The sequence below is a fragment of the Ruditapes philippinarum genome, unplaced genomic scaffold (assembly GCF_026571515.1).
Source record: "Ruditapes philippinarum isolate M1 unplaced genomic scaffold, ASM2657151v2 ctg1059_1_1_1_1, whole genome shotgun sequence".
NCBI lineage: Eukaryota > Metazoa > Mollusca > Bivalvia > Venerida > Veneridae > Ruditapes > Ruditapes philippinarum.
The window spans coordinates 205,764-230,286 of NW_026866195.1; the positions used below are offsets into that span (position 1 = coordinate 205,764).

Below are 24,523 nucleotides of genomic sequence, written 5' to 3' on the forward strand. Positions count from 1 at the left end.
TTATTTTTTTCCCCACATATATAACAAATTGCTTGCATCAAAGACTATCTTAACAATTTTAAATTTTGCAACTACTTCCCTGAAAAAGAATATTCATATGGTTTAGTTTAAAGTCAAAATAGCAAAGTAACATTAATAAAAAGAAATAATTATATAATTTATTCTAACACAAAATTGCTATCCTTTATCTCTTTAGGTGATACAAAAAAGTGTTCCATATAGGTTAAGTTGCATTATTCATTGTAAAGCCATAGACCAACAGAAAACACAAGACAAAACAACACGCCGCAAAAGTGATAGCTACCCATACCTTTTGAAAAACAAAAAACAGAAAATGAACTCTTTTAAAGTCTGTCTGCCAGAATTACATTGTATGTTCACCATTCGTAAAACAGATGCACAAACGTTTCATCAGCCGAATTGCAAAAGCTGCCTTTTTTATCATTCTTGATGCCAATTTTATTCGAGAAAATGTTTTTTGCTAAAATTCTATGAGAAATCATAAAATGGACAAAAAGGTTATATTAGATTACTTGAACCTTGATCAATTTTTAATTTTATTCTGAAATTAGTTAAACAGTTTATAAGACCATGATAACCTAAAAAATATATTTACATGAAGATAGTTTCTAATAAAGTTGACATCAAAGACTTGACCTTTTTCCTCAGTCAAATCAGAAATAAAAAGGAAGCCTTTCTTGACTCAGTTATTATAATAGACTTTTTTGCTTTTGAGATGTTGTCAAATATCTTTGGATAGTACAAAATTGCCATGTCAACTTGGCCAACTGCATTAAGTTGTCTTGTTAGATCGCTAGTTGTAAAAAGCAGGTGGGACTGACTGGTGGTTTGACTGAATTAAGTAATTTTGACTCTCTAGTAGGATATTTTGAGAATTTACATTTTTAATTATGCTAGATATATATGTTCATTAAAATATCTGATACAATTTAATTGTTTCTTTTAAGAACAATTATGAGTATCTTGTCATGTTCCAATTCTTTCTTCAAAACAAAACGATTAATGCTGTTTATCTGATTACAATGAGAATGGAGAATTGTTGACTTAGCAAGTCAATCCCGCTCAAAGTAAACCCGACCTCAAGTTAATCCAGCCCAAAATATTGGTCAGTCGGGTCGCAAGTTAATCTGATCTTTGGTCAACCGGGTCCCATTATTTAGACGCATTTTCTTCATTTTTAGAAGCTCTTTGAGCGGTACATACAACATCATGAAACAAGACAAAGCACAAAATAAGTCATAAAATATATATATTATTTTATGACTATAAAGTTAAAGCAGATATAAGTTAAAGCATTACTTATATACTTTAAGGAAAATAGTATTTTCGAATTTACATTAACGAAAAACAAGAGATTCACATCAAATAAAGACATGAAGGCAGAGATGTAAGCTGTGTCTATTGTGAAATAGTTGATATTCTTTGTTAGTTGATTGCTCTATTAAATGTTAGTTTATCATGGTTGAATAAATGAATTTGTAACACATAATTACTGATGCTCAGTCCGTCAGTCAGACAGACAATCAGCCATTGAATGTTGCGTATTAAAGCCTTAGCTGGTGCAATTGAATTTACCGACAAATACCAGTTAATTGCTATGATTATATATTCAAAAATATAAAATGACATTAATTATATATATTTATTTAAAAAAAACTTGACACCTGCTGTTGTGAAGTATAAAAGTCTGGAAACAAAACCTTTTTGGGGTCTAATTTATTAATTTTAGGGCCGGATTGACAAACCAGAAGTCATGCTGGCCGGATTTACTGATTTTGGGGCCGGATTGACCGTTTTGGAGCCAGATTGACTTTGGGACACCGTAGTTGACTGCGTTTCCTGACTTAGTGGTACTTAACCTACAAATACCGGATACCAGATAAAAACCATGGTATACATTTGGATTACCTTTGCATTAATCGTTGCGTCACTTCATACAAGATAATGAAAATGGACTGTGACATAACCTTCAAAAATAAAAGTGTTTAACAGTTTAATAAAGGCTCTTTCGTAACACTTTTTAACTAAACATTGACGATGGGCGGTAATACTTCCAAAGCAGTTGTACGAAAAGTTGTTAGGCCAATCAAGAATATAAATGTGGAAGAAAGGGCTCAAAAAGTTGTAGAAAAACATAAAGTAAAGCCGGTTCGAGCACCGTTGCACCCCACGACCAAAGAAAGCATAGAAAAACAAGTTGCAGGTTTTATTTCGCTTCGAATTGTTGCTTCTGTTATATAAATGCAGCTTTTTTAGAATATATCCGCCACAAAAAAAAAACATGTTTTATAAGCCTAACCCATTAAACTACCAAGTATCTTAAGTTATTTTTTATAAAATCATTAACTGATAAATATTTGAAGAAATAATTCTGAGTAAAATGTGAAAAATAGCTGCAGACATATTCTAAAGTAAAAATAGCTGCAGACATATTCTAAAGTCAAGCCATATAAATATTACGCCAGAGGAAAGAAAAAATATAGTTTTTGCAGCGTCCATTGGTGAATTTAAAAAATGTTTGTGGTGTAATATTATTACTGTTGCTTTTGGGGGTTTACATATTTTAAATGTTTTTTAACAGATATGATGTTAAAGTTGACAGTTTGTACAGTCATACCCTTGTTAAAGACCATCTACATATAAAAATCATCCTGCAAATAAAGAAAACTACATTGATGAAAATACAACAGAGTAAACTTTACATAAAGACCACTTGTCTATTAAGGTCATTAATTTTATGGTCTCTTATTTATATGACATTTATTCACAGGTTTGACTGTACAGTGTGATTTTTATGCTCCCGAAGGGAAACATATTAAAATTGCACCGTCTTTCTGTGCGTCCCCACTTCATTCATGTTCGGACTGTAACTTTGTCATACATTGAGGGATTTTGAAAAAGCATGGCACAAATGTCTACCAAATCAAGACGATGTATCTCGTCCAAGTGCCACGTCCCTATCTCGAAGGTCAAGGTCACGCTGACTTACATTTTGAAGTTTCACATTATCACAAATAGAGTTAATAGGTACTAGTGATGTTCCGATTGTCGCATGTCGTCGATAATCAGTTACTGTTATGTAAAGCGACAATAATCGATTCACAAAAATTTGTTCCGCGACGTCGTCGAAAATGTTTAAAGTATCAAAGGGAATTAATTCTGACGGTAATTTCCTTTTAGGAACACCTTACCGATCGCAAAGAAAATATCTCAGAGACAATTTGGAGTTGAACAGGACCAATACGTGATGTAAACAATAGTTATACAATGTGATGTCAATGTTATTATTTGACATCCATTGGAAAATAAAAGCTTTTTCGTAAAATTATGACTATATAAGTTTAAAACTGTGTTGAAAAGAGCTATATGAAGTTCATGTAACTGAATATAATAAAGTGCCTTGGGAAGAATTGTTTCTTCCCTATTTCTTTTTAACGCGACTTTATTCGAAATGTTATCGATTATGTCCCATCCGATTGAACCGATGATCGATTGGGACAAATACCATCCGATTTCCATCACTAATAGGTACACTCATTCATGTCCAGACTGTCATTCATGTCCAACTTTGTCATGCATGGATGTAGTACTACATGGAAGGATTTCAAAATAACTAGGCATAAATGTCTACCACATCAAGACGATGTGTTGCGTCCAAGAATTACGTCCCTACCTCAAAGGTCAAGGTCACACTACCATTTTGAAGTTCACTTTATCACAGAGTTAAAAGGTACACACAATAGTGTCCGGGCTGTAACTTTGACATGCATCAAAGGATTTTATCACAAAAAGTGTTCATAGTTACACACATTTGTGTCTGGACTGTAACTTTGTCATGCATCGAAGGATTTTAGAATAACTTGGCATGAATGTCAACCATATCAAGACGATGTGTTGCATTCAAGAATCACGTACCTACCTCAAAGGTCAAGGTCATATTACCTTTTTGAAGCTCACTTATCACAATTAGAGTTTATAGATACACACATTGGTGTCTGGACTGTAACTTTGTCATGCATTGAAAAATTTTAAAATAACTATGCATAAATGTCAACCACATTAAGATGACATGTCACGTTCAAGACCCCTGTCCCTACCTTCAAGGTCAAGGTCACGCTTATAGGTTGAAGGTACTCATTCTCTCGAGAAGAGTTTGAAGATACACATTCATGTCTGGACTGTAACTTTGTCATGCATGGAAGGATTTTAAAATAACTTGGCACAAATGTCTACCACATCAAGACGATGTGTCATGGCTAAGGCTCATGTCCATCTGTCCGTCCCCACTTACACAACAATCATGCCCAGACTGTAACTTTGTCCTGCACTGGGGGATTCTGAAATAACTATACACAAATGTCTATCATATGACAATGTTGTGTTGTGTCCAAGAACCACGTCCCTTTTCAAAGGTCAAGGTCACACTTACATTCTAAAGGTTCAGGCTATCACAATTAGAGATTATATGTACATACATGGGTGTCCGGACTGTAACTTTGTCACGCATCAAAGGATTTTAAAATAACTTGGCACAAATGTCAACCACATCAATGTTGTGTGTAAGATCTCCTACCTCCAAGGTCAAGGTCACTCTAATAGTTTGGAGGTACTTACATGTATGCTCATAAGAAGAGTTTGAAGATAACATTAGTTTCCAAACTGTAATATTGTCATGCATTGAAGGACTTTAAAATAACTTGGCATAAATTTCTACCACATCAAGATGTTGTGTCACATCCAAGACCCTTGTCCCAAGGTGTTAAGTTTGCTATAAATAGCACTTCATTCACAAGAACCATATTAAGCAATTAGTTACTTTCATTCTCTTTCTGTTCATAATACCTGCATGCTAAAGAAACCTTTTCGGGGGCATTCGCCACTTGCTTATCAACTCTTGTTTTTTTAAGATTTTCTTTTAAGGTAAAAATGGTTTAATTGTTGGCTAGAAATGTTAAGGAGTTCCCAAGCTTCCAATATTTTTCTTAATTTTATTCCATTACAGATCATCCAGAAATACAAGAAGAATTAGAGAAACATGACACTTCGTTGGTTGACCGCGTTAATACATTACATCTTGATTCTGTTGGAAAAATACAGGTATAGTGTAACAATAAGTCTACATCTATTTATTAGTCCCCTACCAGTTTAACTGGATGGCAGAGTTAGAATTTAAGCTTTCATACTGGCAAAATGCCAGTGAAAAAATCTAATACTGACAGCTAAAATTTCTCTAGCTGGCATTGATTTGCAAGTGATTGTTCATTTCGGACGTTTACATAATTGATATCTTCTGAGCTGATGATGATGCTTGGCAACTGTCTGCTGCAGCAGAAACTTATGATGTTTACTATGCCAGATGCAGTAACTGATGATGTTTACCTTAAAAACTAAAAAATCAATTCTTGGTTGCTCTATTTATATTTCCTTTGAATATATTTAGATGGACTATTTGTAATAGACAAACACTATTGGTTAATGCATCCATATTGTTTCATCAGTGTCCAATTTTAATGTGTAGCACCCAATGTAAAGTGTTTACTGTTAAGCTGAAATATTTAAGTAGATCAGTACCTCTGAGTGTTCAGGCTGTTGGTGTAATTAATTTTAAAATATGCTAAAATAAATAAAGGTCCCAAGAAATTGATTACATGAACAAGTTTATAACTGTACATTGTCACCGGTGGGTGTTCCTCTGGTATATCTATTCCTGATGCCTAAACAATTGTTTATCATGTATAAATTAATGTGTTTATATGTTTTTGTTTCGTTACAAGAAGAGATCTGTGTTTATTAGTGATTAAGATGTTTCTGACATTCAAACTTAATATCATTTGTCATACCATATGTTCAAAATACATTGACAATGTTTACAATAATAATAAAAGATATGCAATCATAGAAATGCCAGTTGACTACCACATATTACCAGTTAAACATTTGATTACTTGCAAAAATTTGCAAGTAGAAAATATTGCTAAATTCTAACCCTGACACCATCGACTTTAGGTTTACCCTCCATCTGTCCATACATCTGTCCACAAATCTGGATAACGCTAAAAAATACTGAAAATATTTTTTCCAAACTTGAAATATGGGTAAATGGCAACCTCAAGATTATGCACATATTTTTTTCTTCTTCCTATGTTAGAAACTTTGGTTACTGTGACAACAAATAGATTTAAAACATGGCAAATTTAATACAAAAACTGGATTCCATGATAACACAAAAAAATACTGAAAATATTTTTATGAAACTTGAAATATGGTAGATGGCAGTATTGAGATTATGCGCATAATTTTCTTTTCTTCCTATATTGAAAAATTTAGTTGCTATGGCAACAAATAGACTTAAAATAGCCAAAATAACAATATTTGTGATAACTCAAAAAGTACTGAAACTCGAGATATGGATAGATGGCAGTATGGAGATTATGCACATCATTTTAAGCTCGACTTTAGGGAGAGCTGTCCTCACCAAGCACTGGTGACCGCACCCAGATTTCGGATTAAAGTTTTTTACCTAGTAAAATCTTTTCACTGTAACTTATTTATTTAAGGTATACTTCAGACTTGAAATATATGTTTCTGATCATCAACTACTTTAAACTTTATATATAATTATGTTCCTTATTTTCAGTCAAATAATGTGTGAGAAGATTCAATACTCTAGCTTGTCCATTTCCAGAATTATGTCCCCCCTTGGGCTAAGATTTTTTTTTCTAGAAATTTCTTCATTTCTTAAAGGATTTACTCAAAACTTCAATTTCTTTATTTCTTGATGGAATTCCTTTAAATTCCAAATTAAATGAACTCCACTGAGGTTTCTAAGCCTAAAAACATAAAATTTTAATTTTTCACATAAATAAAAACATGAGTACTTAAAGCAGATATTAATACAAAATAACCAAGAAATATAGAAGAAATACATTGAAAATCATATGTTTGTGCTATTCTCAGTCTGATTTGAGTGAAAAGCGTTTAAACGCTTTTCAATTTGGGGTCATTTTTCACTATTATAATAATTATTCTAGAAAAACGGAGCAAGCTAATGATCTGAAATTTTGCACATAAGTTATTAGTATAGATCTACATCAAATGGAGTAATAATCTCAAAAAATTATTTCCAGTCCCGTCATGTCAAAAAACCTCAGTGGAGTCCCTTTAATGTTTTTTTACTGGCAAAAGACTCATATAAAAAATCAATTTCACTTTCTGTAAAATTTACAGTGAAGAACTGAATATAAGAAGAGTTTTCATTGGTCATAATGCATTGAGATGAGCTAAAACTTGTCATCATCTATACAATGATTTACTAAGGTTATTTCAGGAGTTGTTTTGTATAGGTTTGAATCTTCTTCTTTTTTCAGATTCAATCAACAGACCGTCCTCTACCACAAAGCCGAGAATCTGTTTTAGATCCCCTATTAGCCTTTGAAGAACCAAAAAAGATTCCAAAGGGAAAAGTTTCCATTCGACAAATTGGAGTTATACTTGACAGAGGTGACTCAGCTGTTAAAGATCCATTACTGCATCAGGCACAGTGTATTTCTAAAGAATATCACTTGAATGTGCAAGAAACCATGAACTTATTGAAATATTATGATAAAATTAAAATTATAGAAATAACATCTGCCTCAGATAATGATAAGCTTTTACAGTGGAAATATGATCATGATGAACTTGAGAAACCAAAACCTTCTTGATGCAGGCTTTAAATAGGAACAATTGTTATTGCAGACTTTAATTTAAAACAGTGTAATTAAGTTGTTGACATTGTTTATGAGAAAACGCTCATTGTCTTTTATTATAAAGTTGTGCTTATAATTTATAAAAAAGTAGTCACCATTGAGGTTTCACCAATTTTTAATTTATTTGACATTTGAAGAACAGTTGGACAGTTGGTGATTCCTTCTTTTATTGAAATTCTCAAAAGGTATTGAAATTGAAAATTGCTTGTCACTCAACAAGAGTTGTACATGGTGTAATAGTTAGCTCAGACACAATACATTTACTGGTAAATCTGACCACCGTAATGATTTTGTGAAAAAGGTATACATGTCAGTTTATTGATTAAATTTGAAACGTCAAATGAATTATTTCCTTGGTGTATGCATTACTAACATAAAAAGAACCTACTAAACAATAATTGTCTTGGGGAAATTGATGAATGCCTCCAAAGCTGGATCCAGTAAAGGAACCCCGATCTTTGACTAAAAACAAAGGCATGTTTCTATTAAGACAGTGTTAAAAGAGTATAGGAACATTATTAAACACTCTAATATTCTCAGACAAATCTCAGTATGCCAAATCAAATTTTCAAAGGAGAATTTCAAGCTATTGTTGCACAGATACTTTCACACTGACCATTATTATGTATTTCATAATAGATTGTCTTTAAACTTGGACACTACAACCCTTTCAAAACTAGTTGACTTGAATATATTATGGTGATGTGTGGTTTCTCTTAATCCTTCTCTGTCCTCAATTGATATATTGTAAGTGTTGTATAGCAATTTGTACAACGTAAACATTATTACACAAGCACGAGATTGCATTGCTAAGACACAAATATTTCTTTAACCATTCTTTTAACTACTTGTGATCTAAACCAAGTATTCTCTAAATGTGATAGAATTAAGCATACAATTTTTGTTTGTTTGATTTGGTTTTCCCCCACCCCACACCGACACAGTAAAGGTCATGTGGTGACTTTCCAGCTTTACTGGTGGAGGACGACCTCAGGTGACCTTCCATGCATTATTTCAGGCTCGAACGGGCACCGGAGTAGAACCAACTACGATCCATAAGCTAGCTGGATAGCTTATTCATATGAAAGAATCCAATGTCCCGGTCAGGATTCAAACCTACAGCTTGAGGGGCAAGTGGTTTGAAGTCAACAATCTAAACTACTTCGCCACGGACACCCCTGCAATGATGTATCTATTTTATAATGCAATGTCTTAAATGTTTCACAACATTTTAAGAAAGTAGTTGAAACAATTTCAGTTTGTAAAATAACATTTTATACATTTAATTGTAATAATTACATAAAGTAATTTCTTCACATGCCCCACAAAATAATACATATACTACTATAATATATAACAAAAAACTTGGTACTTTTTGATATTTTATTCATTGTCTATGATACACAACATTTTGTGACATGATTATAGCGCTAATAACAATTACAATAACATTAACATAATGTACTGTCACAGAAAAAATGAACCAATGATTTATGCTCGGTAATAACAACAAAAACTACTGTTAACAATAATGCTACAAACTGTATTATAGTTGTCTCCCCTGATATTACCTACAGTGGCCTCCCTTTGTATTTCAAGAATGGAAAAAGAGTTGCCTCCCATTTCATCATGTGAAAATACTGATCAATTTTGTAGCCTTGGAGGATGTATGAAATTGCAAAAGAAAAATAAACTTCTATGTGTAACAGTTTTAAAACTAATTTCATTACAAGCATGCAATTAAAACTTAATTTTATTATCAGCATTCAATATGATTAAAGATTGTTTTTTTCCCACCTATTAAAATAATAAGTATGGTCATAGTCACAAAGCTGCAATAAATGTATATGCTTTAACAATGAACTAATAGGGCAAAGAAAAATGCTGTACTAGTATATTTCAACAATACTTGTAGTAGATTCAATACCATCAAATATTTTATCAGAGTATGGCACTAAGACTTCTATATGTAGAAATACATTAACACAGTCCGTGATGACTAGCATTCCATGTGCACAAAACCTAGCAAGTGCTTCACTAATAAACTTCTCCTTTCATGTAAAAGCAAGAAGTTAGAATATAATTAAATTAACTTTTACCTATATAAGTTTTTGTAATACAATTTTCTTGCTCTCAATTTTGAATTGTCCATTTGTTTAATGCTACATGTATCATTATCAGTATGTTCAAGTTAACAGTCAAAAGAAGTCTCATCATAATGCTTAGGTGTGCCAGATTAGCAAATCACTATAATATAGTATAGCTTAGTTATATTAAAACAGTGCATGATTTAGAAACAAATATTAAAAACAAAAATTCTCTCCTTTCTCGTGTATTCAACCTGGTTGCTTTTGATATTGTATATAAATTAATATGTGTATTAAATAATGTGTCATTGTAGATAAGACCATACAATAAACAGAATAGAATAACAAATTTTTTTTTTCAAGCACTTGTTTAAATAGATATATCAACAGTTTATAATACTGCACAAATGTAACAACAGTTTCCATTAATCAATCTTGACTTTTACATTATTTATACACACAGTTTCCACAAATTTATGAATAAACATTCATTTCATTCATCAAAGAGCAATTGTACAGTATTACAAATTATTAATTAAGACTTTCTATGAATCTACTGTCTTATATAAACTGTTGTGGGGTGATATAATCCTAGCTGCTAGGTCAGTTATATAATCCTGTTACTGAGGGGGTAAGTTATATAACCCATGATGTTTTTTGTTGGGTATGTTATACAACACCTGTTGGTGCTTTTAATTTTTATTACCCAAGCTGCTGGTTCAGTTATATGACGCCAGCAATATGTTCCATTGTAGATAAGAACATACAATAAACAAAATCAAACTAATTTTTTCAAGCACTTATTTAAATTTAAATAGATATAAGTAAACAACTTATAATACTGCACAAATGTAACAACAGTTTCCATTAATCAATCTCGACTTTTACATTATTTATACAAACAGTTTCCACAAATTTATGAATAAATATTCATTTCATTCATCAAAGAGCAATTGTACAATATTATAAATTATTTACTAAGACTTTTGACGAGTGGTATGGTCTTGTATATTAACCCTGCTGCTGGGTAAGTTATATAACCCCTGTTGCTGGGGGGTAAGTAAAGTTATATAACCTCTGTTGCTGTTGTAAGTTATATAACCCCTGTTGCTGGGGGTAAGAATTATATAACCTAAGCAGCTAGGTTAGAGTTGCTAAAAATTATAAATGAAATTAAACAGTAGCATGTGTATATTTTAATAAAGAATTTTTTCTTTATGTATCTTACATTAGTTTTATTTTCAGATATGATTCAGTAATGTTATATGATCATGTCAGAGTGCCACATATAACCTGGTGTTACAAAGCACATGTTATATAGCACAAAATGTAGTTGTAATGTTAGTCTTGTATTCAAACAATATAATCTGTTTTCTTATACTGATACAAAGTAGAATAACAGACAGGGATATAGGTAACCAGTGTATACATTAACTTATAATATATACAGTATATGTGTATAGAATAGATGCATATTTACATAGTTAATTTGAAGAAGCTAACAAAATATTGGATGCACATTAAATGGACATCACAGTAAAATACAAAAAAAAAGACAAATGAAATAAAAGACATTTGGTCACTGTATGAACAAATTGTAAAAACATTTACACATAAATACAATGTATAAACTATAATTGAGCCGTGTCATGACAAAACCAACATAATGGGTTTGCGACCAGCATGGATCCAGATCAGCCTGTGCATCCGCGCAGTCTGATCAGGTTCCATGCTGTTCGCTTACCAATTCTATTAAAAGTGGAGAGACTGATAGCGAACAGCATGGATCCTGATCAGACTGCGCGGATGCACAGGCTGGTCTGGATCCATGCTGGTTGCAAACGCACTATGTTGGTTTTGTCATGACGCGGCTCATATTATAATGGTTGAAAATCTCAATGAGGATTGTAAAGAACAGTGTGCATGATTTCTTACCCAATGATTATAACTACAGTATACACACCTAGTAATAAATTAGAACAGTATAAATAAACATTCTAATACATAACTTGCATATATATTAGTTCCTATTTGTCTGCTTGTTTCACCATGTTTAAGGCTGAACAGTTCAGTTTTATAATTCTAACCCTGTCACAATAATATCTTTAACCTATCATGCTAAACATCATATCTGAGATTGTCTGTCTTTCTATCTGGGCAAAACCATTTATTATTTTTAAGGAAAATTTCAAAATAAGTACTGACTGACTATCAATAGTGCAGCCTATAGACCATGGTTGAGCTTGGTCTGCATTGGTTGCATGGGTAGAATCTGTTGCTGCCAGCAGGTTAAGCTTTATAAAATCACAATTCAAGGTTGTTACAATATGCTGCAGAAAATCTATTTATGTATCTCCACACAAATAACCAACTTAAAGTTTATTCAACAGATAGTATATGCAACAGTCTAAAATTTAGAGGAAAATTAACTTCTTTATGTAAAAGAATGTTGTCACAAGATCTTGCTCCTAAATTAACATGCATATAACCTATACATGAAAGTCAAATCAAAGTGTCCAGTATAAAATAATCAAGTCATATACAATATTCATTATACAGAATTTGTCACATTAATACATGTATTTGTTTCTCCATTTTACTTTTAAGTTCAAGCTTCTTTATAAAACATTCACATGAATATAAATAATTACAATAATTGAATTCTTGCAAATAATTGATGAATAATAACTTGCTTTTTGTGTATTTCATGATTGTTACGTCTTGAAAGAAACACTTGATACATAAGTATGTAGAAGAGTAATAAAAAAACACATTAATATCACAATAATGTTTCTAAGTTATAAGATATGATATAAATATAATGAAGAAACGCCCATTCCCCACCCAGCTAATAAGAAACACACCCCCTCCCATCCAATTACAAAGACATGCCCATTCAATTACAGAGACACGACTGTCCATCTCCTACCCATTTACTGTTCAGCATGTCCTGTCTCATTCCCACACATTCAGCTAGTGATCCTGCTTACACTGTTTATCAAACTGCCATTTCTGATTGCACTAGATAATTGTACATGTATATAGCTACAGACATGTACATACTAAACACAGTATAAACTACACACCAACCACTTCAAAAAATGTCAACATTTACCCACCTAAATTTTGAAAACTGTATACTACAGAAGAACACATTCATACAATAGACTCAATAAGAACTATTTCAATACTTAATTTTATTTACATATAGTTATAACATTTCATTATATATTTTATGAATATATTCTACAATCTAATCAAACTTATAGTATTCCATAAGAATGCTTTTCTAGCACTTATTAATACCGTAGAACAGTTTCATGTATGAAAACATATGACTTGTATAAATAAATCATAAAATGATGGAAACTTTGAAATGCAGAGTTGATCAGTCCTGACACTAAGCATTGTAAATCTAGACTAAATAATGCTTCCCTCAATTTCTATGTTTAGCTGAAAATCCCAAATTTCACACAATAGTAAATCTAACAAGAATAAAATGTTTAATCTATCATTTATAGTCAGTAGTCACAAGTATGTTTGAAAACTATGAATTAAAACAAAGTATTAATAGCACAAAATACCAAAATCCCAGTTGATTATCAGTCAAATCAAACGTATCTTTCAAACTGTCTGCTAGTTAATACAGAAGTATCATCTTTTCATCCTATATTATATACGGAACTGTGTATGTTTTTATCTACATGTATATATATATAAACTGAATTCTGAATCTAAAATTGCATAAACCATGTGGCTCCCATTATTTTCATATATGATTTGAAAGAGTATGTTTTAGAAACCTGAATAATGGTGAAAATACCGAAACAAAAAGAATCACATTAATTAAAGCTAGCTACAAATGGAATGTAAAATACTCTGTGAACAAGAATGACCATATACATATAATTTGCATATGTTTGAAATTTTACACACACTTTTTCATCAAATACACAGAGGAATTTTTAAAACCTTAAATTGATACAACATTATTTCTATATGCAAACAATATCTTTTCTTGTTATATATATTCTTCATTTCTTATCTTCTGGATGTTGCCGAGTTGCTAATATTCAATTTCATCAACTTTAATATCATAAAATTTACTCAAATGTTGGTATTACCATAAATCAGTCTATAAAATGGTTTAATTGATTCATAAAACTGTACAGAAGTGTATATATTAACATTGTAGAATTATCACACATATATTTCACACAGATCACGAGATTCTGCGGCTTCTCACACATCACAATTATTGCTGTAACTGACATCTCAACAAGCTAGTGTTTCTCCGCCCCCATATATTAATATACATGTTGACGATGAAAAATCTCTCGTTTACAATCCTGAGCTCACTTGGAATTATGCCAGCATATTAATTCTGAAATACAATACTAAAATTTATAAATAGACAAAAAAAAAGTTGTTATCAGTTAACTAGTCACATGTATGTTAGTATGTGTAACTATGACAATATGCCATTTCTTAAAAAAAATTGTCAGAGCAAAATGTTGACAGTGTTAAGAAATATTTTACTGGAATAGCATACTTTGTATAGGTTATTAAATATAATAAACCAGTGCTGGAGACTAATTTTGTCCTTGATTATTAAAGAACATTTTAAATATTTTGTTATTATTGACCAAACAAATGAGGTCACATGAAACTTGTTTTTAAAGGTCATACAGGAATGTTCCAGTTTTACTGACAGTGTAAAATGCTGTTTTTTGTGCATCATTTCATACAACTGCAGGCATCTGAGCAGAACAAGCAAGCTGGTTAAAAAAATCTAATTGACACATATGTAATAAGACTTTGAAATCTGGTGCAAGATGCGAGGACACTTAGACTAATCTTACAGAATATTTTGCCTCATTTTGAAACTTTCAAAATGTATATAAGATTCAATGACCCATATTAATTTAACAGCTCAGTTCATTATGTTGTCATCAAAATCATAAAACTACTGTGAGAAATTTCAAAATTACAATAATATTTAATAACCCGATGAAAGAAGGCTGAAAACATAAATAAAGACAACTCACCATTATATTTCATACATATCACTCATTCATGTACAACAGTCTCACAATGCCCCGAATGGATCATTTGGTTGACTTTGGGATACAGGTGGTCTTGGTTGGGACATGCCCATTGGTGCCATCCCTGGTCTTATACCTCCATACATAGGTTGTGCCATACCCATCTGGGGCATACCTGTCATGGGCATGCCTGTCATTGGGGCCATCTGACCCATCATAGGTTGTCCAACCATCCCTTGCTGATGAGAATAAAACAAGCAAATTTGTTGAATTTATATCCCCCGCCGAGTACTGGTTATTATTAACACAACAACTTAAGACATAAGGCTTTATTTATATATAAATCATGGCATAAACAGTAATATTCTTTGAACTTGATAAATATTCAGGGCAATAACAGAGCCATAACTTTGTGTTAAATAGTAAAATCTGGAAATGCCAATGAGATGTATGCATACTACATAACTAATCAAGGGCCATAAATCTGAGTTATAAGTATCTGACCGGAACAAGGTGACTATATGCACATTTCCTCTTAGTATCCCATAAAGTTTCATTGAATTCCAGCCAGTAGTAGCAGAGAAGTAGCGAGGAAACAAATATTTTTCTATATGGATACTGCATAACTAATCAAGGGCCATAACTCTGAGCTAAAGTGTCTGACCGGAACAAGCCGACGATATGCTCATCTCCTCTTGGTATTGAAGGTTCCCATAAAGTTTCGTTGAATTCCAGCCAGTAGTTGCAGAGAAGTAGTGCGGAAACGATTTTTACTCTATATTCATACTACATAACTAATCAAGGGCCATAACTCTGAGTTAAAGGGTCTGACCGGAACAAGCCGACGATATGCGCATCTCCTGTTGATATTGATGATTCCCATAAAGTTTCGTTGAATTCCAGCCAGTAGTTGCAGAGAACGACTCCGGAAACGATTTTTACTCCATATGCATATTGCATAACTAATCAAGGGCCATAACTCTGAGTTAAAGTGTCTGACCTGAACAAGCCGATGATATGCACATCACCTCTTGGTATTGAAGGTTCCCATAAAGTTTCGTTGAATTCCAGCCAGTAGTTGCAGAGAAGTAGCGCGGAAACGATTTTTACTCCATATGCATACTGCATAACTAATCAAGGGCCATAACTCTGACTTAAAGTGTCTGACCGGAACAAGCCGATGATATGCACATCACCTCTTGGTATTGATGATTCCCATAAAGTTTCATTGAATTCCAGCCAGTAGTTGCAGAGAAGTAGTGCGGAAACGAATTTTACTCCATATGCATACTGCATAACTAATCAAGGGCCATAACTCTGAGTAAAAGGGTCGGACCGGAACAAGCCGACGATATGCGCATCTCCTCTAGATACTAATGATTCCCATAAAGTTTCGTTGAATTCCAGCCAGTAGTTGCAGAGAACTACTCCGGAAACGATTTTTACTCTATATGCATACTACATGACTAATCAAGGGCCATAACTCTGAGTAAAAGGGTCGGACCGGAACAAGCGGACGATATGCGCATCTCCTCTTGATATTGATGATTCCCATAAAGTTTTGTTGAATTCCAGCCAGTAGTTGCAGAGAACTACTCCGGAAATGAAATTCGGACGGATGGATGGACGGACGGACAACGCCAAAACTATATCCCCCTCCCGATTCCATCGGCGGGGGATAATAACAACATTGACATACATTAACAATGATGAGGGGTAAACTTTCTTCAGTGATAATTGGCTTTTTATACCCTAATTTTTGTCCTTGACAACTTGATGAAAAATGTGCAACTAGGTATTGATAAGATATTTTAAAGCAACTTATCATACAGTGTTAAATGCCACTCCAAAACCGCTTTCTTTAAGTTAAAAATATGCAGTTGTATCATAAAGTTTCATCCAATTATATGTCTATAAGTAACCCTAGCCTTCTACTTAAAATTGTTAATATTTTTCAAACAAGATGGCAATTTTCTGTAAAGTCAAGAATATACTAAAAATTAATAATGTTAAGATTTTAATTGTTATTTGGAGCATTGTAAATTATACATCTTGTACATTGACCTGACCACCCTGAAATGCTCACCCATGGTAGGTGCATGTAAGGTATTAACACATTAAAGATATCAATAAAAGTGCTATAAGAAACTGTGTGATGGTATAGCAGACCCTAAGGACAAACCATAACTTTAATTATACTCTATTAAATTTTTATTGAGGACACAAAAATACTAAAAAGAGCATAGTTACCATCATTGGCTGCATGCCAGGTTGACCATATCCCATCTGCATACCAGGCATCTGAAATACATGCAAGTGTTATGTTAACTTTGGGAGAGAAAATATGTCCAACTTACATGTATTGACTTTATTCACTTTAAAAACACTGACTGCAAGTTAATTTTCATTGCTTAATAATGGAGATGTTTATATTTTCAATATACACAGATGCTTCAAAGTTGTAAAATTAATGTGCATTTAAATAAAAGAAATCAATTGTACAATATTTCAAATTTGTTATAAACACTTTTGACAGTCTATATGAACCTATATAAACAAATACTGGGCCATACGACCTGACAAAGATTTTAGTAACTATTATTGTACCAAATAAAATTTTACAAGTATAATATATCAAGAGTTATTACGCTTAACTGTTTATTGACAGAAAAAAAAAGTAAGCAAGTCTACATTTATCTTATTTATCCATTAACCTCTTACTGCGGACTCTGGTGTAATGCACTTGCCTTGATTTGATTTTGGACCTATTTGTTAATAATTAAAGGGAATTCTCAACCAAAATTAGGACGCAAGTAGTTAGGCTGCAACCCAGTGGAACTGTTTTATTCTATACTGGGGACAGTCATTATCTGGCACCTAGAATACAAACAGTTACTACAACACTACTTACCGATGTCTGTGGATAGGTTGGTTGTGACCAGGTTGTAGCTTGTGACATCTGGGTAGGAGCCCAGTTATTACCACCAGTCTTCTTCTGGTCAGACTTTGGTTGCCATTGATGTTGGCCTCTGTAAAATCATAAATTCTAACATCATAAATCATGTGTATTTGTTGAAGGATGAACATTTTATGTCAAGAAAAATCCTAACATTTCAATTTTAACTTTATTTTTTTAAATCAATAAGCTGCCATAACAAGAATCAAAATAAATCTTGGTAAATCATTACTTCGTAATTTTAACAGTAGACAAAGTAAGTGCTCAAGTAAGCAGAATTCCTTCAAGTTATTAATGGTAAATTAACATTAGCCAAGCACAAATTCAATTGTTTTTTGTTTTTGTTTTTTTTCCCCATTAAACTGAACAAATCTTTTTCTGTTCTAGCTAATAAACCATGAAATAACTAGAAATGTGTCCATAGGACACGGGTGCCCCCACCGCGCCACTGTTCTGTCAATCTTTTTACTAGGTCAAGGGAAATAACTCTACATACTGGATAAATCCACAAGCAAAACCCCAGGTGCAAATCTAAAATATGCTGAGCAACCTGCCTATAAGGTTTAATGACTATGTCAAATCCTTTTTGAGAAACTTGCGACACAAGTTGAAAATTGCAAAAATTTTCTAAGTGAAGGGCAATAACTCTGAAAATACTAAATAAATCCAGACGAAAATACCTGGTGCACAACTGCACATGCTAATCAATATTCCTGTAAAGTTACATGACTCTAGGTCAAATACTTTTTGAGTTACGTGCGACACAAGTTGAAAATTGCAAAATTTTACTAAGTCAAGGGCAATAACTCTGAAAATACTAAGAATATCCAGACGAAAATACCCAGGTGCACAACTACACATGCTGATCAACATTCCTGTAAAGTTTCATGACTCTAGGTCAAATACTTTTTGAGTTACATGCGACACAAGTTGAAAATTGCAAAATTTTACTAAGTCAAGGGCAATAACTCTAAAAATAATAAAAATTTCCAAACGAAAATACCCAGGTGCACAACTACATATGCTGATCAACATTCCTGTAAAGTTTCATGACAATAACTCTAAAAATACTAATAATATCCAGACGAAAATACCCAGGTGCACAACTACACATGCTGATCAACATTCCTGTTAAGTTTCATAACTCTAGGTCAAATACTTTTTGAGTTACGTGCGACACAAGTTGAAAATTGCAAAATTTTACTAAGTCAAGGGCAATAACTCTGAAAATACTAAGAATATCCAGACGAAAATACCCAGGTGCACAACTACACATGCTGATCAACATTCCTGTAAAGTTTCATGACTCTAGGTCAAATACTTTTTGAGTTACATGCGACACAAGTTGAAAATTGCAAAATTTAACTAAGTCAAGGGCAATAACTCTAAAAATACTAATAATATCCAGACGAAATACCCAGGTGCACAACTACACATGCTGATCAACATTCCTGTAAAGTTTCATGACTCTAGGTCAAATACTTTTTGAGTTACATGCGACACAAAAGTGAACGGACGGACGGACGGACGGAAGGACGGACAAGGGTAAATCTAAATGCCGCGCACTAACGTGGGGGAAATAAAAAGAACCAAGTGGTACTTTTAATATTCTAATTTTTTCTTATATTGAACACTTTTTACTAAATATACAAACTTGACGGACTGAGCTCCGTTGATGCTAATATTTCCTGCCAGGAGTGCAAGGCTCGAGTCCAGGTCTTTCTGCCCAAGGTTCTGCTGTTGTTGAGAGTCTGCCTGTTGTTGTTTATTAGCTGGCTGTAGTATCTCTCCGAACGCATCAAAACCTGTAAAATATAAGTTCATTACATTACATATATACCTAAACATTAAGCTGCATGCCCTCCAGATGAGCCAAACTATTTCAAGAAAATCAAACTTGAGAAAAATGTACTGAGATTTTATAAAAAGTTCATTGTAAAATGATTCAAGATAAGAATAATAATTTCCATGTTATGTGTGATAGATTACAAATTTTTACAGAAGTTTTTTCACCATATTTCTACTATAATACTAACGTAGTAAAGACTTTTTTTGGTATATTTTCACCTCGTTTTGGTAATTTACATGGGTTGTTAGTGCCCTTTGCAATGTGTAGATCATTTTCTTTGTTTATTTCATAATGTTTAACTTTGGAATACATTTTCAAAATTTCATGAAAATTAGCAATAATTTGGATGTGTGCTGCTGTAAACCATAATATACAAACATGATAGACATCAGTTAACACAATTACAGAAAATGTTTTGCAAGAAATTTTCATCATATCTTGCACAAGTAATCATTTTTTCTCTATAATTAAAGTGTATTTTACTGCAAGTTGTAATAAGGAAAACAAATGTATCTGAAACTTTTTTTTATGTTGTAACCACAAAAAATAACAAGATTTTACAAAACTAAAACTCTTTATAAACAACTTATAAAGAACAATGGTCCCAGATGATCTTAAAAAATAATCAGTGAATATGTGAAACAGTGAAAGCCATAACCTCATATAAATAAAGCACCAGTATATTTTCTATCAAAGCATTAAGTATAAACTGCTTGTGTTACTAACAATACTGAAACTGAGAATTAAACAAGAGCACCGCAAAGTCGGGGCAATTTACACCTAAATGTATAGATAAGTTTGTTTGAGTAAGCAAAAATAATCTTTCAATTAGCAAAGAGATGAAATCAAGAAACTTGTCTGAAAAATGTTTTATCTTCATTATCCCAAAATGAAACTTAAATGTGAAATGAAACTTAAATGTGTTTTCCGATATAAGTTTATATAAATCAAGTAATTCCAAAACTGGGCCAATTTTTATCAAAAAAAAAACAACAAACGTATGTTATGCACAGCGTCTCATTCTAAGTAATATTTCAACTAAAAAGCCTTTATTTCTTTCTATTGGTTCATAAGATACCGGAGGGCAAGAAACAAAATTTTTGAAATTCATACAAAATGACTAAGGTCACAACCTTGACTGGAGGAAGGTCAAACCTGTGCCCTGCATATTGTCTCTTTACGGTTAACATTTCTGTTAAGTAGTTTCGATTTCCTTCGACCGGTTCAAATGATACAGACTGGACGATATATGCCCACATTTTTTTCAAGCATATAAGAAGTCTCTTTCAACATCTCTATCTATATACAGAACAACAAAAGGTACATTAAGTACAGTTACTATGAAAACATAACAACTGAAAATTGAAACAAAGAAAATCAAATATAAAAGACTGTATTTGAAATCAAAAGATACAGTTTACAAATGTAAAGTCAGTGCCATGATATTATTGAGATCAGTGTAAACAGTGAACCAACAGATATACCAGCAATTGAAATGAGGAAATAAACACAAAGAGCAGAAATGAAAGAAAAGAACTATAGACACAGAAAGCCTAACAACACGGTTAGAACCTGTGAGGTCAGTATCAGAGGTTGCAAACGGTCCCGTGGTGGGGAACAAGTCGGTGGAAGAGGGTGGATGGGATTCTCCACCAAACACATCTACTGCAGGGCTCATACTTCGTACTGATGGACTCTGACCACCTAGTCCTGAATACACATGTAGTATAGTGAACAATTTGTAGAAGAAAATACCCTTACAATATCAATAGATGAATAGATGGCAAAAATCCTCAACAATATGGAAACAAGAATCATACACAAAACAGGAGTACAGATATATATTTTGGAAATCTACTTTAATTTTAAATTTTACCTGTAAAATCTGATAGATGAAAACATATGATTTATCAAAATTATTTTTTGTTACTTTCTATAAAAAAAATGCACTAAACTATTTCTCACCATATAGTTAACCCATATATTATATAAACAAAATAAAAGTTTACATAGCTAAAAACTGTGATACAAATGAAAGGTACATAACTTTTTCAACAAAATATTCAACTTCTAAATCATAAAATTTTTAACAAACAGAATAAAATTTAGTTTTTGTGTGTGTTACAAAAACATCTAAATAACAGAACATAACAAAGACATAATTATGTGCTCTTTATGTGATTATAATAAACTTATATTCAAACACAGTATATTCAAAGAAATTTGGAAGTAGATTATAAAACCTTAATTTTCAAAAGGAAAAATCACCAATTATTTTCATATAAACAAAAACAAACAAAAAACTGTTTTTATTTTCACAATATATCTAGCTTCCATGCATTCTTTAGCTAAAGTTTACAATATAATTTTACAACCTTGCTGAAAATCATCTCTACCAGGGGAGGAGCCAAAAATAGCTCCACCCATTCCTTCAGCTGTGACCCCTGCTTCATTGGTTGCCATGTCAACCAATGCTCCATAAGGGTCAAAGGTTACTGGTTCTGACACTTCATTAATAAAGTATTACAATAACATTAAATAAAAACGTCAACATCTTACTCCATATACGAAGTGTTCTACATCTAAAGGGTTTTGGATAATGAATAAATACAATTGCTTTGTTATTTATATAAGGTTTCATTCCCGTTTCTAGCTTTCACACTGTAAAAGCAGTTCATAAAGTATACTACAAAGAAAAATTCAAAAACATTTTAGATATTTATACTCCCAACATTAGTTATCCCAACATGGCTGTATTCTTGTATGAATGACTATAATAAAGCACAGACAATGATTTTCTTAGATAGGAAATGTCTCAGGGAAAGTAAAATGTAAGATTAAAAGGCAAATTCTGATCATGCTACGACTTTCACTCATTTATCTTTGCATGCTCTAAACAAGAGCGCCACAAAAATAGGGCTATACATGTCTGAATACAGATTCAATCAAGTATAAATAAATGATGACATTATTGCCAAATATTTCTAATAAAGAGATATAGAATGGACAAAAAAGCACAGTCTTATTCTGGCATAAATTACTGCCAAGTAGATTCTGTTTCCTTCAATTCATTCAAAAGGTACAAAGCAGACAATAAATTGCCAACAGACTGAAAAGCAGGGCATATAAACAGAAATAATAGGTGTCCCCCTGAAGATACAAGTCAAATATTACTTTCAATGTAAATGTCTCTTGCTAACTAGTAATAGGCCATTTTTCACACCAAATGTTACTTGTAAGTAATTTTTTTCTAAGAGTAAGATATATTTGTTCTTTTTCATTTAATGCACTTATTATAAATGGTCTAAAGCAAATGGTAACAAAATATCTTTTCTTTTGAACTACTGATAAATTTATTTGACATTAAAATTACACACCTTGGAATTGTCCAATATGGGATAGTTTTGAGTTTTTTTCAGTGAGCACAGATAAACAAGTAAAGTATAACAAGATAGAGAGAGGAGAAAGGATCATACCTGACGGTGCCGTTGTTGGCGAGGGGTTTAAAGGTAGAGCACTCGTAGTTGTAGTAGAGAGGTCCAGAGTAGCCACTAGTAACATGAATATATATATATATACCTTTATCACCATAACAACCAATAACATACACAGAATATGACAGGCTTTTACAATCTCCCATTAAAGTAAACTTAAACTCAACATTATTTTTTTTAAAAAATTGTCATGTATTGACACTTAATCTGGAGCAAATATTTTTTCAGAAACAAAGTTGCTGGCTATCTAATAAACCATTTTCTGAAATTCTGATTCTATAAAATGATTCTAGTTTTATAATGGAGGTCAAAAACATGTCATCTCCTTGAAATGTCATTGCTTGCATTAAGACATATTAGATGTTAAGTAATTTGGAAATTAGTCAAAACAAGAGAAAACTTTCAAGCTGTAAGTTTCTGTAGGGCATGGAAACTAAACTTTTATCTTCATTAATACATATGTTTATATAGACAATAGAGTTGAAGGATTATATTGTTTATAATATCGAGTTTTATTTTAACTTTGATACTGTCTCCATAACAGTATCAGAAAGAAATCAATTTGCCATACAGAAACTTATCAACACATTCAAAGCTGTATAAAAATGTATTAGATGGATTAAAGATAAAAGTTATAACTCTAATATTAGAACTAGGATTGTTATTTGCTTGTTATACAGGACTTATTATTGCACTACAAAAGCAAATGCTATTTTCACATGTAGACATGCCTGTTTACAAAACTACACAAGAAACCTATACCATTTCTTACGATTAAGGCAGTGTCTTAATTTATACTGGTTCATTCAAAGTTAAGAAATATTTGAAAATAATTAAACATTATCTTATATTAAGGGATATAAGAAATATTTATGAAATAAAAAAGGTGTAGTCATAGACAAATTCATGTAATATCTATAGGTAATAATAACTTGTTTTAAACTTCCTACTTGATATATATAATTAAAATTAATCTCTACTTGCAATTTATTTTATTTTGTAATACTGTAATAAAAGTAATGCTGTAGAAACAACAACTGAACATTGCAAAGCTAGAAGAAGCAAAGTTAAAGTGTTATTGTCCTTGAACCATTGTGAAGTGGTACAGTGATAACACTAGCAAAATGCTTGACAAGCTAGCACACGTCATGTGACCTTCCCAAGCAAGTCATGTGCCCAATAACCCTTTATTTTGATTGGTTACTTACTTGATGTACCTCCAGTTCCATTGGGAAACTGGGCGAATGCGTTTTGGTCATTAAAGCCTCCTGAAGAATTACATCAAATAATTTCTTTAAACTATACCTTATAATCTTGAGTGTT

General features: G+C 32.2%; 2 protein-coding genes across 10 annotated transcripts in view; one reads left to right on the forward strand and one right to left on the reverse strand.

The window, feature by feature from the left end:
* The first annotated feature begins 1,932 nt into the window (after positions 1-1,932).
* LOC132731654 (NADH dehydrogenase [ubiquinone] 1 alpha subcomplex assembly factor 4-like) lies at positions 1,933-7,870 on the forward strand. The gene is made up of 3 exons (XM_060717878.1): positions 1,933-2,224; positions 5,024-5,118; positions 7,389-7,870. Exons 1-3 carry the CDS (start codon positions 2,059-2,061, stop codon positions 7,722-7,724), a joined length of 597 nt encoding a protein of 198 aa, XP_060573861.1. The 5' UTR covers positions 1,933-2,058; the 3' UTR covers positions 7,725-7,870.
* A 1,268-nt stretch (positions 7,871-9,138) lies between these two features.
* LOC132731653 (phosphatidylinositol-binding clathrin assembly protein LAP-like) overlaps positions 9,139-24,523 on the reverse strand; it is a 45,045-nt gene continuing 29,660 nt past the window's right edge. For 5 of the 9 annotated variants that reach the window (XM_060717871.1, XM_060717874.1, XM_060717872.1 and 2 more), the window contains 9 exons: positions 24,409-24,468; positions 23,183-23,257; positions 22,082-22,213; positions 21,279-21,416; positions 19,512-19,662; positions 17,813-17,930; positions 17,152-17,202; positions 14,905-15,140; positions 9,139-14,240 (listed from right to left, as the gene is read on the reverse strand). In XM_060717871.1, coding sequence (XP_060573854.1) covers positions 14,946-15,140; positions 17,152-17,202; positions 17,813-17,930; positions 19,512-19,662; positions 21,279-21,416; positions 22,082-22,213; positions 23,183-23,257; positions 24,409-24,468 — 920 coding nt within the window. In that variant the 3' untranslated portion in view covers positions 9,139-14,240; positions 14,905-14,945. The remainder of the gene's footprint in view (positions 14,241-14,904; positions 15,141-17,151; positions 17,203-17,812; positions 17,931-19,511; positions 19,663-21,278; positions 21,417-22,081; positions 22,214-23,182; positions 23,258-24,408; positions 24,469-24,523) is intronic. The other 4 variants (XM_060717870.1, XM_060717875.1, XM_060717876.1 and 1 more) reach the window with 4 other exon arrangements.

Coding starts and splice junctions, on each gene's coding strand:
- LOC132731654 (XM_060717878.1), top strand. CDS start 2,059: ATGGGCGGTAATACTTCCAAAGCAGTTGTACGAAAAGTTGTTAGGCCA. Junction 2,225..5,023: donor CATAGAAAAACAAGTTGCAG/GTTTTATTTCGC, acceptor ATTCCATTACAG/ATCATCCAGAAATACAAGAA. Junction 5,119..7,388: donor ATTCTGTTGGAAAAATACAG/GTATAGTGTAAC, acceptor TTCTTTTTTCAG/ATTCAATCAACAGACCGTCC.